General features: G+C 44.1%; 1 protein-coding gene across 2 annotated transcripts in view; it reads right to left on the bottom strand.

Annotated features, from left to right (window-relative positions):
* Positions 1-18,193, bottom strand: part of LOC106576776 (inositol polyphosphate-5-phosphatase A) — a 280,882-nt gene that overhangs the window by 27,552 nt on the left and 235,137 nt on the right. For both annotated transcript variants that reach the window (XM_045700743.1, XM_014154171.2), the window contains exons 10-11: positions 12,520-12,615; positions 11,912-11,986 (exon numbers count right to left, since the gene is read on the bottom strand). In XM_045700743.1, coding sequence (XP_045556699.1) covers positions 11,912-11,986; positions 12,520-12,615 — 171 coding nt within the window. The remainder of the gene's footprint in view (positions 1-11,911; positions 11,987-12,519; positions 12,616-18,193) is intronic.

Consider the following 18,193-nt stretch of genomic DNA (forward strand, 5'->3'; position numbering starts at 1 on the left):
ACCTGCTGCCATTAAAAGCCATCAATAAACACAGAGGTGAAAGGTCATTTAATTTTATATTTAAGCCACACACTTGGCTGTCATTGCAGGGCCATATTTTTTCTTCGTTTTATGAGATCTTCATTATTTGTTGTGGAAACGATAAACTGTCGCTGACAGGGAATGGCCGACCGCCTTGAGAGGGTCAACCCAAACAAATACAGCCAGCAGGCTAGAGGCTACAGACTCATTATACTCTCTCTTATCATACACTACATGACCAAAAGTATGTGGACACCTGCTCGTTGAACACCTCATTCCAAAATCATGGGCATTAATATAAAGTTGGTCCCCCCTTTGCTGCTATAACAGCCTCCACTTTTCTGGGAAGGCTTTCCACTAGATGTTGGAACATTGCTGCGGGGACCTGCTTCCATTCAGCCACAAGAGCATTAGTGAGGTAGGCAGGGATCCAAACTGGTGAGGGCCCAAAAAGGTGACACTTTTTTGCAAAAAATCCCTGACAAGGGGAAATGCAGATTTTAACTAATTAAACAACAAAGAATATGATCTACATGAGCAGTCTCTGTGTGTAAAATAAAAAGTGGTTAATGTGAACCTGACTCACAGTTAAAAAATGTAAAGAAAGCAATCCAATGTTATTTGTTGCCTAGACTTTACTGCAAATGACACTCAAGTCTTGAAAAAAAACAATACACTAATATCACAGTTAGCCATGACAGTCTTTATAATAGAACGCTTGTGACCACACACATCTAAATATCGCACTTGGGGGAAAAAAATAGAATGAAACAAACAGGCATTCTATTTATGCTCTATTATAGTGGCCACTATAGTAGACATCGATCAAGTGCACAAGGCTACATGTGTGCAAAAATAACATTCACTGAGTAAAAAAATGTAATAATGCCCCTCCCTCACACACAAGTGTTACTGTCCAGTTCAACACAACAAAAGCAATATTTTTGGGCTACACTGCACATTATTACATTGTACACTTTCTGTCTGTGGACATCTATTCTACAATGTGCCAGCAGAGCATGATACCCTTTCTTGGCATAATTGATATTTTTCAGGCAGAGAATTCACATGGCATACCCCTTTCTATCCACTGTATTGAAAAAGTGAGAAAGAGGGAAAGTGTGTGTGTGGTGTTCCTTTCACCTCCATAGTGGCATCCAGCTTAAGCCAGGACCAGCTCCACTTGATCCCTGAATCCACTTGTTTAACAAGCAACGCCTCATTTTCACCTAATTCTCTCATTCTGAAAATTAACCACATACTGTAGAGGGAAAACATTAGTTCACAGATAGTAGTTAGGTCATTAACTAGTTAACATTTCACACAGATTGCCAGGGTCCAGTAAGCAACTAACGCGTTATAACTTGAGGAACAGCAAGGAGTTGTATACCAGTTAATACTGTAGCGAATTGGTTAGGTTTACTAACGTTAGCTCATCTGATGTTGTAACATTAGCTAGCTAACGTTAGCTGTGACTTTATTAGCCAGCCAAATTTTCACATCATAAACTCAATTATTTGATCAGTTAAGTTGGCTAATGTTGCTCAACATCTCTCTGGCTAGCTAATGGAGAATTTGATCCAGCTAGCAAGATAACATTACTTAACAATGCTATCAATAGTTGTTCCACCACACTTTCTCCCTCACCTCAAACTTTCCAAATGCCAGTTGTTTTTCGGTTACAGCTCATGAAGTACACTTCAAATCAAATATATTTGTCACATACACATGGTTAGCAGGTGTTAATGCAAGTGTAGCGAAATGCTTGTCCTTCTAGTTCCGACCATGCAGTAATATCTAACAAGTAATATAATCTAACAATTTCACAACTACCTTATACACACAAGTGTAAAGAATGAATACGAATATGTACATAAAAATATATAAATGAGTGATGGCCGAACGGCATAGGCAAGATGCAGTAGATGGTATAGAGTACAGTATATACATATGAGATGAGCAATGTAGGGTATGAGAACATTATATAAAGTGGCATTGTTTAAAGTGGCTAGTGATACATTTAATTACATCAGATGGCAAGATGCAGTAGATGGTATAGCGTACAGTATATACATAAGAGATGAGTAATGTAGGGTAAGTAAACATTATATAATATAAAGTGGCTAGTGAAAAATTGATTACATCAATTTTACCATTATTAAAGTGGGTGGAGATGAGTCAGTATGTTGGCAGCAGCCACTCAATGTTAGTGATGGCTGTTTAACAGTCTGATGGCCTTGAGATAGAAGCTGTTTTTCAGTCTCTCGGTCCCCGCTTTGATGCACCTGTACTGACCTCGCCTTCTGGATGATAGCGGGGTGAACAGGCAGTAGCTCGGGTGGTTGTTGTCCTTGATGATCTTTTTGGCCTTCCTGTGACATCGGGTGGTGTAGATGTCCTGGAGGGCAGGTAGTTTGCCCCCGGTGATGCGTTGTGCAGACCTCACTACCCTCTGGAGAGCCTTCCGGTTATGGGCGGAGCAGCTGCTGTACCAGGCGGTGATACAGCCCGACAGGATGCTCCGATTGTGCATCTGTAAAAGTTTGTGAGTGTTTTTGGTGACAAGCCGAATTTCTTCAGCCTCCTGAGGTTGAAGAGGCGCTGATGCGCCTTCTTCACCACGCTGTCTGTGTGGGTGGACCATTTCAGTTTGTCCGTGATGTGTACGCCGAGGAACTTAAAACTCTCCACCCTCTCCACTACTGTCCCGTCAATGTAGATAGGGGGCTGCTCCCTCTGCTGTTTCCTGAAGTCCACGATCATCTCCTTTGCTTTGTTGACATTGAGTGTGAGGCTATTTTCCTTACACCACACTCCGAGGGCCCTCACCTCCTCTCTGTAGGCCATCTCGTCGTTGTTGGTAATCAAGCCTACCACTGTAGTGTCGTCTGCAAACTTGATGATTGAGTTGGAGGTGTGCGTGGCCACGCAGTCATGGGTGAACAGGGAGTACAGTAGAGGGCTGAGAACGCACCCTTGTGGGGACCCAGTGTTGAGGATCAGCGGGGTGGAGATGTTGTTACCTACCCTCACCACCTGGGGGGCCCATCAGAAAGTCCAGGACCCATTTGCACAGGGCGGGGTCAAGACCCAGGGTCTCGAGCTTAATGACGAGTTTGGAGGGTACTATGGTGTTAAATGCTGAGCTATAATCGATGAACAGCATTCTTACATAGGTATTCCTCTTGTCCAGATGGGTTAGGGCAGTGTGCAGTGTGATGGTGATTGCGTCGTCTGTGGACCTATTGTGGCAGTAAGCAAATTGGAGTGGGTCTAGGGCGTCAGGTAGGGTGGAGATGATATGGTCCTTGACTAGTCTCTCAAAGCACTTCATGATGACGGAAGTGAGTGCTACGGGGCGGTAGTCATTTAGCTCAGTTACCTTAGCTTTCTTGGGAACAGGAACAATGGTGGCCCTCTTGAAACATGTGGGGACAGCAGACTGGGATAGGGATTGATTGAATATGTCTGTAAACACACCAGCCAGCTGGTCTGCGCATGCTCTGAGGACGTGGCCGGGGATGCCGTCTGGGCCTGCAGCCTTGCGAGGGTTAACACGTTTAAATGTTTTACTCACGTTGGCTACAGTGAAGGAGAGCCCGCAGGTTTTGGTAGCGGGCCATGTCAGTGGCACTGTATTGTCCTCAAAGCGAGCAAAAAAGTTGTTCAGTCTGTCTGGGAGCAAGGCATCGTGATCCGCGACGGGCCTGGTTTTCTTTTGTAGTCCATGATTGACTGTAGACCCTGCCACATACCTCTCGTGTCTGAGCCGTTGAATTGTGACTCCACTTTGTCTCTATACTGACGCTTAGCTTGTTTGATTGCCTTGCGGAGGGAATAGCTACACTGTTTGTATTCGGTCATGTTTCCGGTCACATTGCCCTGATTAAAAGCAGTGGTTCGCGTGTTCAGTTTTGTGCGAATGCTGCCATCAATCCACGGTTTCTGGTTGGGGAATATTTAAATAGACGCTGTGGGTACAACATCACCGATGCACTTGTTAATGAACTCGCACACCGAATCAGCATATTCGTCAATGTTGTTGTTCGACGCAATGCGGAACATATCCCAGTCCACGTGATGGAAGCAATCTTGAAGCGTGGAATCCGATTGGTCGGACCAGCGTTGAACAGACCTGAGGGCGGGAGCTTCCTGTTTTAGTTTCTGTCTATAGGCTGGGAGCAACAAAATGGAGTCGTGGTCAGCTTTTCCGAAGGGAGGGCGGGGGAGGGCCTTATATGCGTCGCGGAAGTTAGAATAACAATGATCCAGGGTTTTGCTACCCCTGGTAGCACAATCGATATGCTGATAGAATTTGGGGAGCCTTGTTTTCAGATTAGCTTTGTTAAAATCCCCGGCTACAATAAATGCAGCCTCAGGATATGTGGTTTCCAGTTTACATAGAGTCCAATGAAGTTCTTTCAGGGCCATCGATGTGTCTGCTTGGGGGGATATACACGACTGTGATTACGATCGAAGAGAATTATCTTGGTAGATAATGCGGTTGGCATTTGATAGTGAGGAATTCTAAGTCAGGTGAACAAAAGGACTTGAGTTCCTGTATATGTGTCACACCACGTCTCGTTAATCATAAGGCATACACCCCCGCCCTTCTTCTTACCAGAGTTATGCTTGTTTCTGTCGGCGCGATGCGTGAAGAAACCAGCTGGCTGTACCGACTCAGATAGCGTGTCTCGAGTGAGCCATGTTTCTGTGAACAAAGAACGTTAGTCTCAGATGTCTCTCTGGAATGCTACCCTTGCTCGAATTTCATCTACCTTGTTGTCAAGAGACTGGACACTGGCGAGTAGTATGTTCGGGAGCGGTGCGCCATGTGCCCGTCTACGGAGCCTGACCAGAAGACCACTCCGTCTGCCCCTTCTTCTACGGGGTCGTTGTTTTGGGTCGCCGGCTGGGATCCGATCCATTGTCCTGGGTGGTAGGCCAAACAGAGGATCCGCTTCGGGAAAGTCGTATTCCTGGTCGTAATGTTGATGAGTTGACGTTGCTCTTATATCCAATAGTTCCTCCCGACTGTATGTAATAAAACCTAGATTACATTAAAAAAAATACTGCATAGTTTCCTAGGAATGCGAAGCGGCCATCTCTGTCGGCGCCATCTCTGTTCTCACTCCATGTCTCCGTGGTCAGGCACCTACCTCTTCGTTACTGTTTTTTTATTTTACCTTTATTTAACTAGACAAGTCAGTTAAGAACAAATTCTTATTTTCAATGACGGCCTAGTGGGTTAACTACCTTGTTCAGGGGCAGAACGACAGATTGTTACGTTGTCAGCTCGGTGATTCGATCTTGCAACCTTTCGGTTACAAGTCCAACGCTCTAACCACTAGGCTACCTGCCGCCCCACTGGCAAACTGCCTTTCCACTCTCTGCTGTCTTTCCAGATTCCGCTGTAACTAGCAAATTGGTTGTCTCTTCTCTCTTTAGTCACGTGCTGCATTCTGTTGTTATGTTGTTATGTGAACGATTGGCTGAGCCTTGGATACAGCCAGTATTGCTCCAAATGCGCATCACTTCTTCGCATACTGCCAGTATGCTAAAACAGGAAAGGGCCTTCCCAAACTTTTGCCACAAAGTTGGAAGCACAAAATCGTCTCGAAAGTCATTATATGCTGTAGCATTAAGATTTCCTTCCCTGGAACTACGAGGCCTAGCCCGAACCATGAAAAACAACCCAAGACCATTATTGTTGGCAGTACGCCATTGGACTGTGGAGCAAAGGAAACCCATTCTCTGGAGTGATGAATCACGCTTATGCGCCTGCGTGCAGTTTGAACCAAGTTTCTAACTAGTGCTAGCACAATTGCTAACTAGTGTTAGCACAATGACTGGAAGTCTATGGGTATCTGCTAGTGATGCACGATATGACATTTTTGGCCGGTACCGATATCCAATATTTTCCTTGCCCAAAAAAAACATACCAATGCCGACATTTACAATTTTAACAGCCTTTTAAGCATTCTAGTACAGTTAAATAGTTAACACACACATAGACGCAGCGGTCTAAGGCACTGCATCTCAGTGCAAGAGGCCTCACTACAGTCCCTGGTTCGAATCCAGGCTGTATCACATCCGGCTGTGATTGGGAGACCCATAGTGCGGCACACAACCAGTTCACGTCGTCCAGGCCGTCATTGTAAATAAGAATTTGTTCTTAACTGACTTGCCTAGTTAAATAAAGGTTACACACACACACCACACTGACAGAAAGTTAATTTGTTGGTATTTACGTATGTCCACATTACCAGTAAAACATAATCAAAACCTATTTCTTTCACTTACTTGCTGTGCTGTTTCATGTTCATTTGTTCAGTCATTTCATTCTCAACCAGGATTTCTATGGAACGCCGTTTGGGTCTTTGCGTGTCAAAAGAATACACGTCAAATAACACTATTTGACGTGTCAAACAACACAACATCTGTTTCAGTAACTATATAGCTAGGTGTCATCATCTAAAATAACCCTAATTTATGAGACAGTTCTTATTTGATTAATGGTGGTCGGACCCATTTATGTGAAGCTAGCCACAATAAGGATTAGCCACAATAGTGGACTTTGCAGTTAGCCTTCAAAATAAAAGTGTGGCATAATTCTACTATATGTATTAATTTGCATTACTGTCAATGACATACTTTTATTTTGAAGGCAAACCACAAATTCCACTATTGTGCCTAATCCTTATTGTAGCTAGCTTCACAACACATAACCCGGTGCGGTCGAGCCTCACTAGCCAGATGAAGCTAGCTGGCTGCTTATAATGTTAACTTTGGGCAACAGGGTTAAGTTGCTGACTATTTATTTTCATGAACTGAAATTAAATTTCAATAGGCAAACAAGTGGCAACCTAGATAACTTATTCACAAGGATTCCTAAATCATTGTCTTATACACAAGGATTCCTAAATCATGCATTAAAAACTTTTTTGTACAGCTTTGACAGTGCTACTGTATCTTTTTTGACAAGCAAAGATCCAAACAGCGTTCCATAGTATGTTGACTGCTCGATCCACACAGCAGACATTGTGGGCTAGTTTAGGAATGCTGTGTTGCACATATAGCGCAAACTTTTACGTGGCTGTGCCATTACGTCATGTACCTACGTTATATACAGTTGAAGTTGGAAGTTTACATATGCTGGAGGAAACAGGTACAAAAGTATCTATATCCACAGTAAAACGAGTCCTATATCAGCATAACCTGAAAGGCCGCTCAGCAAGGAAGAAGCCACTGCTCCAAAACCACCATAAAAAAAGCCAGACTACAGTTTGCAACTGCACATGGGGACAAAGATCGTACTTTTGGAGAAATGTCCTCTGGTCTGATGAAACAAAAATAGAACTGTTTGGCCATAATGACCATTGTTATGTTAGGCTTGCAATTTGAAGAACACCATCCCAACCGTGAAGCATGTGGGAGGCAACATCATGTTGTGGGTGTGCTTTGCTGCAGGAGGGACTGGTGCACTTCACAAAATAGATGGCATCATGAGGGCGGAAAATTATGTGGATATATTGAAGCAACAAAGTCAAGCTATTGGAGTGGCCATCAAAGCCCTGACCTCAATCCTATAGAAAATGTGTGGGCAGAACAGAAAAAGCGTGTGCGAACAAGGAGGCCTACAAACCTGACTCAGTTACACCAGCTCTGTCAGGAGGAATGGGCCAAAATTCACCGAACTTATTGTGGGAAGCTTGTGGAAGGCTACCTGAAATGTTTGACCCAAGTTAAACAATGTAAAGGCAATGCAACCAAATACTAATTGAGTGTATGTAAACTTCTGACCCAATGGGAATGTGATGAAAGAAATAAAAGCTGAAATAAATCACTCTCTCTACTATTATTCTGACATTTCACATTCTTAAAATAAAGTGGTGATCCTAACTGACCTAAGACAGGGAATTGTTACTAGGATTAAATGTCAGGAATTGTGAAAAACTGAGTTTAAATGTATTTGGCTAAGGTGTATGTAAACTTCCGACTTCAACTGTACACAGAAGTTGCTTACCAAGAAGACAGTGAATATTCAAAGTTACAGTTTTAACTTAAATCTGCTTGAAAATCTATGGCAAGATTTGAAAATTGCTGTCTAGCCATGATCCCAAAAATCTTGATAGAGCTTGAAGAATATTGAAAAATAATAAATGGGCAAATATTGCACAATCTAGGTGTGCAAAGCCTTAAACTTACCCAAGAAGCTGTAATCAATGCCAAAGGTGTTTCTAATATGCATTGACTCAGGGAGCTGAATAATTATGCAACAACTATATTTTAGTTTTTTTTTATTGTTATTAATAAAAAATTAAAAATGATTTTCCTTCCACTTTGACAGAGTATTTTGTATAAACTGTTGACAAAAAATGACAATTAAATCAATATGAATCCCATTTTGTAACAATAAAACGTGAACAAATCCAAGGGGACTGAATACTTTTGCAAGGCACTGTATATAATATACACTGCTCAAAAAATAAAGGGAACACTTAAACAACACAATGTAACTCCAAGTCAATCACACTTCTGTGAAATCAAACTGTCCACTTAGGAAGCAACACTGATTGACAATAAATTTCACATGCTGTTGTGCAAATGGAATAGACAACAGGTGGAAATTATAGGCAATTAGCAAGACACCCCCAATAAAGGAGTGGTTCTGCAGGTGGGGACCACAGACCACTTCTCAGTTCCTATGCTTCCTGGCTGATGTTTTGGTCACTTTTGAATGCTGGCGGTGCTTTCACTCTAGTGGTAGCATGAGACGGAGTCTACAACCCACACAAGTGGCTCAGGTAGTGCAGCTCATCCAGGATGGCATATCAATGCGAGCTGAGGCAAGAAGGTTTGCTGTGTCTGTCAGCGTAGTGTCCAGAGCATGGAGGCGCTACCAGGAGACAGGACAGTACATCAGGAGATGTGGAGGAGGCCGTAGGAGGGCAACAACCCAGCAGCAGGACTGCTACCTCCGCCTTTGTGCAAGGAGGAGCAGGAGAAGCACTGCCAGAGCCCTGCAAAATGACCTCCAGCAGGCCACAAATGTGCATGTGTCTGCTCAAACGGTCAGAAACAGACTCCATGAGGGTGGTATGAGGGCCCGACGTCCACAGGTGGGGGTTGTGCTTACAGCCCAACACCGTGCAGGACGTTTGGCATTTGCCAGAGAACATCAAGATTGGCAAATTCGCCACTGGCGCCCTGTGCTCTTCACAGATGAAAGCAGGTTCACACTGAGCACGTGACAGACGTGACAGAGTCTGGAGACGCCGTGGAGAACGTTCTGCTGCCTGCAACATCCTCCAGCATGACCGGTTTGGCGGTGGGTCAGTCATGGTGTGGGGTGGCATTTCTTTGGGGGGCCGCACAGCCCTCCATGTGCTCGCCAGAGGTAGCCTGACTGCCATTAGGTACCGAGATGAGATCCTCAGACCCCTTGTGAGACCATATGCTGGTGCGGTTGGCCCTGGGTTCCTCCTAATGCAAGACAATGCTACACCTCATGTGGCTGGAGTGTGTCAGCAGTTCCTGCAAGAGGAAGGCATTGATGCTATGGACTGGCCCGCCCGTTCCCCAGACCTGAATCCAATTGAGCACATCTGGGACATCATGTCTCGCTCCATCCACCAATGCCACGTTGCACCACAGACTGTCCAGGAATTGGCGGATGCTTTAGTCCAGGTCTGGGAGGAGATCCCTCAGGAGACCATCCGCCACCTCATCAGGAGCATGCCCAGGCGTTGTAGGGAGGTCATACAGGCACGTGGAGGCCACACATCCTACTGAGCCTCCTTTTGACTTGTTTTAAGGACATTACATCAAAGTTGGATCAGCCTGTAGTGTGGTTTTCCACTTTAATTTTGAGTGTGACTCCAAATCCAGACCTCCATGGGTTGATAAATTGGATTTTCATTGATTCTTTTTGTGTGATTTTGTTGTCAGCACATTCAACTATGTAAAGAAAAAAGTATTTAATTAGATTATTTCTTTCATTCAGATCTAGGATGTGTTGTTTAAGTGTTCCCTTTATTTTTTTGAGCAGTATATATGCTACATACATCATGATCAGACTGAGGAACTGATCAATAGTAGCAAAAGCACAATAAGCTATTCAGTGTAGCGAGGCATTCAGGTATAAGAGACAGCACAGAAGCCCATTCTCCCTGGCCTTCCATGTTTATCTTCCTAGCTAAGGTCACATTTTATTTAGCATGCTGCTGTATTACCACTTAAGAGCACTGACAGGTAAAATATTGAAGAAGTTTAGCCTGGGAGGGGATGGATCTTTATTTATATATTTATTTAGTTAATCTGGAAAACTTGTGGCTTGAGTAATGTTGCGAGTACGCAGGGAGCATGACAATGAGGAGCAGCCCTGACAGAAAAGTTCATCACTCGAAACAGGACCCCCCCCCCTTCCCAGCCGTCTGCCGACACCACACTGATAAAGTTACAATAAAGAGGTACTGAAACAAAATCAATGATGAAGAGGGGAGAGAGGAGGGCTACAGGATGGAAGAGACGCTACTGGATAAAAAGGAGGTAGTGGAGAGGAGGGGGGCATGTGTCTGCACAGAATCCTGGTTCCCGGGAACATAGATCCGCCCCTGCCCACTCCCTCTACCTCCAACTGAGGAGCAAGCTCCTGTGTCCCTTGACGCCACGACTCCCGGAAAAGGTAATCTTCCCAAATACTTATCAGGGCTCTCCATCGTCCCGGCCTGACAGCAGCGGGGATAATTAATTATACAATTTCGATGGGAATATCGACTAAACAAAACTATTAATCATAGCAAAAATCAATAGGCATGGACACATTCAATCATGTCCCGACCAATGATTACTCCTCTCAAAATATAATAATTATTTTTGAGAGGTGCCTCGAATTACATTTCTGTCAAGCCTAGTAGTTGATGAAGGATGCAATGGATTTATTTTTCCTCTGAGGAGGGGTGCAGGGGGGAACATTTATCCTTTTGGAAAGGTAGTTTGTTTTATAAGGATCATAACACTGTGTGTTTAACTAGACTATGACCATCAGATTATCTCTGACGCCCCATTACGCCATTTATCTTGCCGAGCCCTGCAGGGGAGGGGGAGAGGAAAGTGGGGGCATCCTGGGGCACAAACACACACCACATAAACACACACATACCAACACAGAGACACAGACATACAGCCCCACATACACTCACAGTATGTACACTATACACACAGACAGACTACTTGAAGAGTCATATGTTTCACATGGATTATTGGCTATTATAATGACATGGTCATGAGGAGTCCTGATGTGTGTTACATTGGCTTACATGTGTCCAATTGCCTGTTATACAGTGTTAGATATGTCCAATTGCACAAACATACACTCAGTGTAAAGCTGTTTCCCAATAGGAGGTGTCAGGATGATAAGAATCAGTGTTGTATTTATTATGACACACAACAGAAAACATTTCAAAGCATTTTTGCCACAGAAAAAGAACATGGGTGAATTGGAGCAGGTCAAGGTAGTCCCTCGTTTATTCAATTCGTTTTCTTCTATTTGGTACCGAATAAATATTTTCCTAGATTGAAATCAGTGTTTAGACGAGGCAGGAAAGCGTGAGGGCATCCTTCAGATCATCTGCACTGCTCGCTTCTGTCACAATGACACCCACTGTGTGGCCTAACCCCCCCCCCCCCACCAAAAAAAAAACTAAAATCTAGTTCCGCATCAGTGACTTTCATTTACTTGTTTCACAGTGAATTTTGGCCTTTGTCTAAAGATGACAACATGTAGTAAACGTTGCACATTCCTGCCACTTTGAATGTCCCAAAGCCCTCAATAAAAAAATGTATTGAATAAACCTTCCAAAGTTATAAAACAAAATGAATGTCTTACCAGGGTCCCATTGTTTTCCCGGAAAACGTCCTGGTTGATATAATTAAAAAGCTTCTTTTCAAGTTGAAGTACAACCTAAAAGGGGCAGAAGAGGGTAGGAGAATAGTGGACTGATTAATTGCGACCCTCATCTGAACCAGCACTTTATCATTATAGCTTTAATTCATTTAATGAAGGGTAATGTGCTGTGGTGTTGGGAGCAGCATTCATTCTGTCTGAAGTGTTGAATACTATTATTCCACCTGTACACTTATGCCTGATTCTCACTATAGGGCCAAACCGAGAAAAGCCGGCTGGCCTTGTTACGCATACACCATAGTTGCTGGAAAGGACAATGTGAAATGAAAATATCTTCAACTGGGTCAGGTCTGGTTAGGGTCAGCTCTATAGAGTGTATCAGGCATTAGAATGGCCTTTAGATTCTATGGGAATGTTAGTGTGAAAGAGTAAATTCTTTCTTTATAAAGGCACATTACAAACAAACTATTCCGTGTTCAGGTGAGGTGATGTACATGAGTAATTCTGATAAAACTTGAAAAATGTCAGGTATTGTGTGTACACAGTGCATTTATGTCTTGTTATGAACCAACATCAATGCTGTAGCATACCTCGCGATCGTTCTCCGATTCTCTGAATATTAGCTTCTCGACTTCATTGGTGTCACCTACTCTGACCGTCTGCATGGTGGCAGTGGAACACAGACTCTGTAGAAGGAAAGGGGGGGGTTAGTGGCAATATTCCCTACATCTCATAGGATGGAAAAGTATATCATACTGCGGACAAAACAAATGTAACCATGTATCGTATGGTGTCAAAGGGTAAAACACAGGATCTCTCTCTCTCTCTCTGCGTGTGTGTGTACAGAGGGCTATACCGTATCATTACTAATGGCCATTCCACAGTCCACACACAGAACACATGCACACCACTATGCATTTGAAGGATTTTTTAAGAACCCACCCACCCCCCCAAAAAATCCCCATCTTACTGTCCCCCTCTTTATTCTGTGCTATGTCTTGACCCTGTGGACCATGTGCATGGTTAAATTCCCCTTTGTGGACTCCTTTAACAATTAGTTAAACATTCAACCATCTGTGTTTGAAGACAGTTGAATGAGGTAATCCTTCAACCAGTGGTTCCCATACCACACTGCAGGGACAGCGGTCTGATTGAAATTCAAAGCACAGATTAGTTAATCAGGTCAAGCCAATATAACGGGCAGAAAAAGGGCCTTTAGACTGAAATGTCACAAATCAGTCCTGCTTGCCCAAAATGGCACACCAGATTAGAACAAACACCCAGCAGTAAGTGAAAGTGGAACAACCCTCCCCGGTCCCCCCCCAAAGCTGGTTTCTAAAGCCCTAACAAATCGCTCCATCTTTCACTCATTTAGGCCCTCCAAATGCAGGGTCAATATGGTCCCCTGCCATCCAAATGCTAATGCGCTTAAGTGTGCTTAAGCAGCTTTGTGCAATGAATAGGCCAAAGAAGGAGCTGGAGAAGGGCAAGGCATATATACTTTCCCTGTCAAAAAAGTCATTGTAGCCACACCAGCAAGAGATAATCCGAAAAATTAAATTTTTCATCCACTTCTACGATTATTACGAAAAACGTAGCAAAATTGGCGACTTTTGACGTTCTTTATTGTTAAGTGTTTTTTTTAGAACGACTTCACAACTTATCGAAATTGAGCAAATCAGAAAACAAAACGCAGCCATGAGGACGGTTGAACAAGATAAAAAAATTGAACATTTTAAGAAGTTATCTTATTCAAATGAGCCTTTCAAGTTAGTGACTTGGTAGCAGCGTTGGGCCCTCTTGTTCTTCCCAATCGAAGCCCTTCTGTCAGCTTTGCAAATCCAAAACCCAGCCAAGCAGAAATCCCTGGCCACTTCAGAGCCAGCAGCGCTGCCAGAAACCCACACAGCTTATTGGACAAAAAACCCCAGATATTTCAAGAACAGAAATGGCATCTCCATTCATGTTCAAATGATTTCTGTAATCCAGTAAGCGTTAGCCTCGACCAAGAAATCTGTTATTTGAGCACAAGGGTCAAAGTTGCTTCACTATACATGAATATGTCCCCATCACAAGTCAAAAGCATACCTGCACAAGCAAGCACACAAGTTGTTTGTGTTTATTTCTTCTAAGAGCCTAGAGGCTCATTGGTCCACAATGATGTAGCTTTTCTGTGTCACACCCTTTGCCAACTGTTTCTGACTCTGAACCGAAAGCTCAACAAGGAAAAACGACAATGACACAGTGTCGTGTATTGTGGGGAAATTATTTCACTTGGTCTACATTTTAGTGAAACTATACAACTTCAGGGAAAACCAGTCAATCGGAGTGTAATAATCTTTGAGAATCAACTCAATTTTTCAGAATAGCGTGCCTACTTTACAAATCTGGGTCCTCTACACACCCATCAGTATGGTGGTGGTCTGTCCTCACAGTTGTTCAGGTTAAGCAGTTCTGTGGCCAGGCCTGACATGTGATTGATTCATTCATTCATGTGTTCATTGACTAAGACTGATCAGTGTGTCATGGGAGTCAGAGGCGGCTGATTGCACGCCATTGATCACAGTGCGTTCCTGTCGTCCGGGGATGCCTCAGTGAAAAACAACCTCCCCCTCCTCGTCCCTCTAAAACTCCATCACCACATCCCTGGTATAATTCAGCCTGGCCCACCAACCCACCAGCCCGTCGGCCCATGCAGGGACCTTCGTCATGAAATACCCCCACTAACCTAACAAAGAGGCAGGGTAAATGAGAACCCCATGCCACTGCTTAAGTCTTCTAGATCAGTGCAGGACGGGACTGCCAAGAGAGCCCAGGTGCTCTCTCAGATGTAAAAAAACAAGGACAGATGTTGACCAAGAATTAACCCAGGCTCACCACCGCTAACTGTGGATCATGCATCTGGTATAGAGGTACCCTGGGTAATGTGAGCGAATGGGTAGGGGGCGTGGGAGGCAAGAGGAAGCGAGCTCCTCAACAGAGCTTTCTTTTTAAGTAGGGCCAGTGGCTGGGCTGATCAAAGCGCCTGCGTCTTTAAACACATATCTAAACACGCTCTTCTTGACCCCCCAAATGATATTAACATAACACATTACATCTAAACACGCTCTCATTGACCCCCCCAAATGATATTAACATAACACATTTGAGTTAAACAATTGGCTTTTCATTTGGTACATCAGGATAAGAGGGAGAAGAAAAAAAAACAGGACAGCTGTCAGGGATGAGAAGTTTGGAAGGAAAACAAATATGTAGAGTTGTCCAGTGGGATGTCTTCACTGCTTCGGGAACGCCAATAGTCTCTCTAACAGCCCATACAAAGAGAGCCCCCGGCCCGGCAAAGCTTTGCATTGTGGGTCTCGGGTCAACACAGGAGACGGGGGGCCTGTTTGTCGAGGGGTTAGAGGAGAGGTTGCCCCTGTGCATCTTGGGGGATGGCGCTTGCTTTGCGCTTCAATGGAATAATCTCATTGGTGTGGGAGAGGCTACACGGACACGCCTGGTGCCTAAATTGATGACGTATGTCCTGCAGCTGAGAGTTGTGCGGAGTCAAACGGATTCGGTTCAGTCAGTCATCCTGATGGGCCCTTTCCAGGTAGCTAGTTTATGCTTGTGGCTAGAAACTTCAGTGAGAATTTGAAACTTGTCTGCCGAAGTTGGGACTTGGGAGAGTATCCAGAATCATTCTGTTTTTAATCGGAGTAATTGTTTTTTATTTAAATGTGGACGTTAAATTCAGTAGTTGTACATTTCTGTTGAAAATCGGTACAATAAATGTGCTTTAGTGGTCACCCTGGCCTGATATTGGATACACCAATACACTGGTCATACTGTAGGTTGCTATCCTACTCAAAATAATATCAAGTAGGATGGAACAAATTGGCCCCGTTTTAACTACCAGCGGCGACATGCGATATAGCTGCCCGGTGGGAAGCAGCTCACGTCGGCAAGCACCTCGATACAACACCGTTGCACTGGTCATTCGTACCGGCTTGTCATTATGTTAGCTAATCGGTATGTCACGGTGACATCCAGATGGTAACCAATACTACAAGTTAATTCTCCCTCGCCCATCTAAATATCACTTTCTTTTACAAGTTTTAACTAGTGCCATGCTGTGGTTGTTGCCAGCTAGCCAGCATAAACTAGCTAGCTGGGAAGGGCTCAACAGGACGACTGACTGAACCGAATCCATTAGTCTCTACACGACTCTCCGCTGCGCAACCTACGTCATCAAGGTGTGTCCGTATAGCCTTTCCCCATCAGTGTCCGAGAAGGAAACGGGCGGTGAAAAGACCTCTCTACTCCAGCTGCTCTCTTTAGAGACAAGGTTAAAGAAATCTGTCCCACTTCAAAGCCCCGACTGCCTTTCCCCTTCTGCTACTGATCCAGCTATGCAAACAGATGGAGAAGCTTGGCTGAGCCCAACGCAAACACAACACTGACACAACCAACAAAACCATGCCACAACCCCCATTCATTCAACCTGGCCACAAGCCAACCGGCACACCAATCTCACACCTAAGAAAACCAACTCTACTCAAAACCAGTATCCCCCCTCTTGCCCTGATATAACTTCCGTTCAGCACATCCCATACAAAGCGCACACATACATAACACATTTCTGTGCCTGTGATATGGCAGTGTTCCCCAAACCACAGCAAATCCACAGATCTATTGCAGTACTAGCACGCCTGATTCAATTGGTCAACTAATCACCATGCCCTTCATTGAATCAAGTGTGCTAGTTTTGGAATACATCAATTATGTGGAACAGCTGGGCGTACTAGAGGAGAGGTTTGGGAAACACTGTAGTATGGTTCTAGGTAGCATTTCCTCCTGTATCTAATGTCATACGTTTCCTCTCACCAGGCCCCAGTCCATGGCTTGTAATGTTCCAGGGGTCGATGGGTGTGGCAGTGTGCCAGGTGACTGCCCTGGCATGGCAATGGGGCAACGGTGGCTTCATGGGATTACCGCCACAGAGCCTGGGCAGGGGCTCCGCTTACATCACTCAACCCAACCACTGGGTGATTCCCATCTAGAGTTGCAAAGATACCGGTAATTTACTTTTGTTTTGGTAATTAACAGAAAAATCTAGAGCAATCTATCTTAACTTTGGTAATTTATGGCATAAGTATCTAATTATTATATTTGTGTTATTATTGTCCATGGGTTTCTAGTAGATAGACCATATGGTTCAATAGCCTAATTAATGAAAAAAGCATCTAATCAACAATGGCATTATTTTCACTTAACTCCGAAACTCTTCCAAAAAAACACTTTTTCATAACTGCCACCAGCTTGACGCCAAAACATTGACAACAAATACATAGACATATTAAAATAAATCTGTTTGTAAAAAAATATATATAAAGGATATTTCATGCTGAAACCCTCATATTAAACACCAATGGTATTCACTAAGTTGATGGTTTATATTTAGGATAATGTTTTACAGCTTTGTCATTTTATGTTTTAGTTTTAAATCATCTTATTCAATTATTACATGTGATAAGGCCACATAGAGGGCCAGACATTATTTCAGAAACCTGTGATAATCTGAAGGACCCAAAAGTGCCACTAAATGTCTTGGGATATATTACAGAAAATCCTTGAAAGAACTTCAAAGGTTTCCAGTAATACAGTCTCCCTTTGCAACCCTAATCCCATCAAATAATTTCACATGCCTATTGTTCACTCTCCAGTCACCGACATTCCACCAAAATAATAACCCATTGAGTGTGTTTAGAGCTTGGCGATTAAATCTCTATTTTTGATAAGGGAGACGGGACAGGGAGTTGGAGAATGACCCCTGGGCTGCCGTTACTTAAAGAGATCATTCTCCATTACGCCAAGGGGGGACAGGGCAGGGCTGGCCTTTGTCACCAGGGGCGGTGGCATTGTCATGGCGTGCCATTATTTTCTCACCGCTGCGCGAGGGGACTTGCCAACCCGCTCGAGTGGTGCCAACGGCTGGCAGGTTTAGCTTAGCGCTCTCCTCCTCTCTTCTCTCCTGCTCTCTTCCCTCCCCTCATCAGTCTGCCCTGCATGCATGATTGAGACATCTTCCCAAACGGTGATGCGCTCGGATCCAAAGTGGGCAAAAACAAATGTACCCTCTCCTCCCCACCCGCCACCCATTACCCAGGGAGCCTTTAAATCAGGGCTGACCCCCACCCCCCCCACCCCACCTGACTGGAGTCCAAACAGAGAGCTCCACACTCTCTCCCTCCGGGTTGCTAATTAATCCCACTAAACATA

The sequence above is a fragment of the Salmo salar genome, chromosome ssa18 (assembly GCF_905237065.1).
Source record: "Salmo salar chromosome ssa18, Ssal_v3.1, whole genome shotgun sequence".
In the NCBI taxonomy this organism is placed as follows: domain Eukaryota; kingdom Metazoa; phylum Chordata; class Actinopteri; order Salmoniformes; family Salmonidae; genus Salmo; species Salmo salar.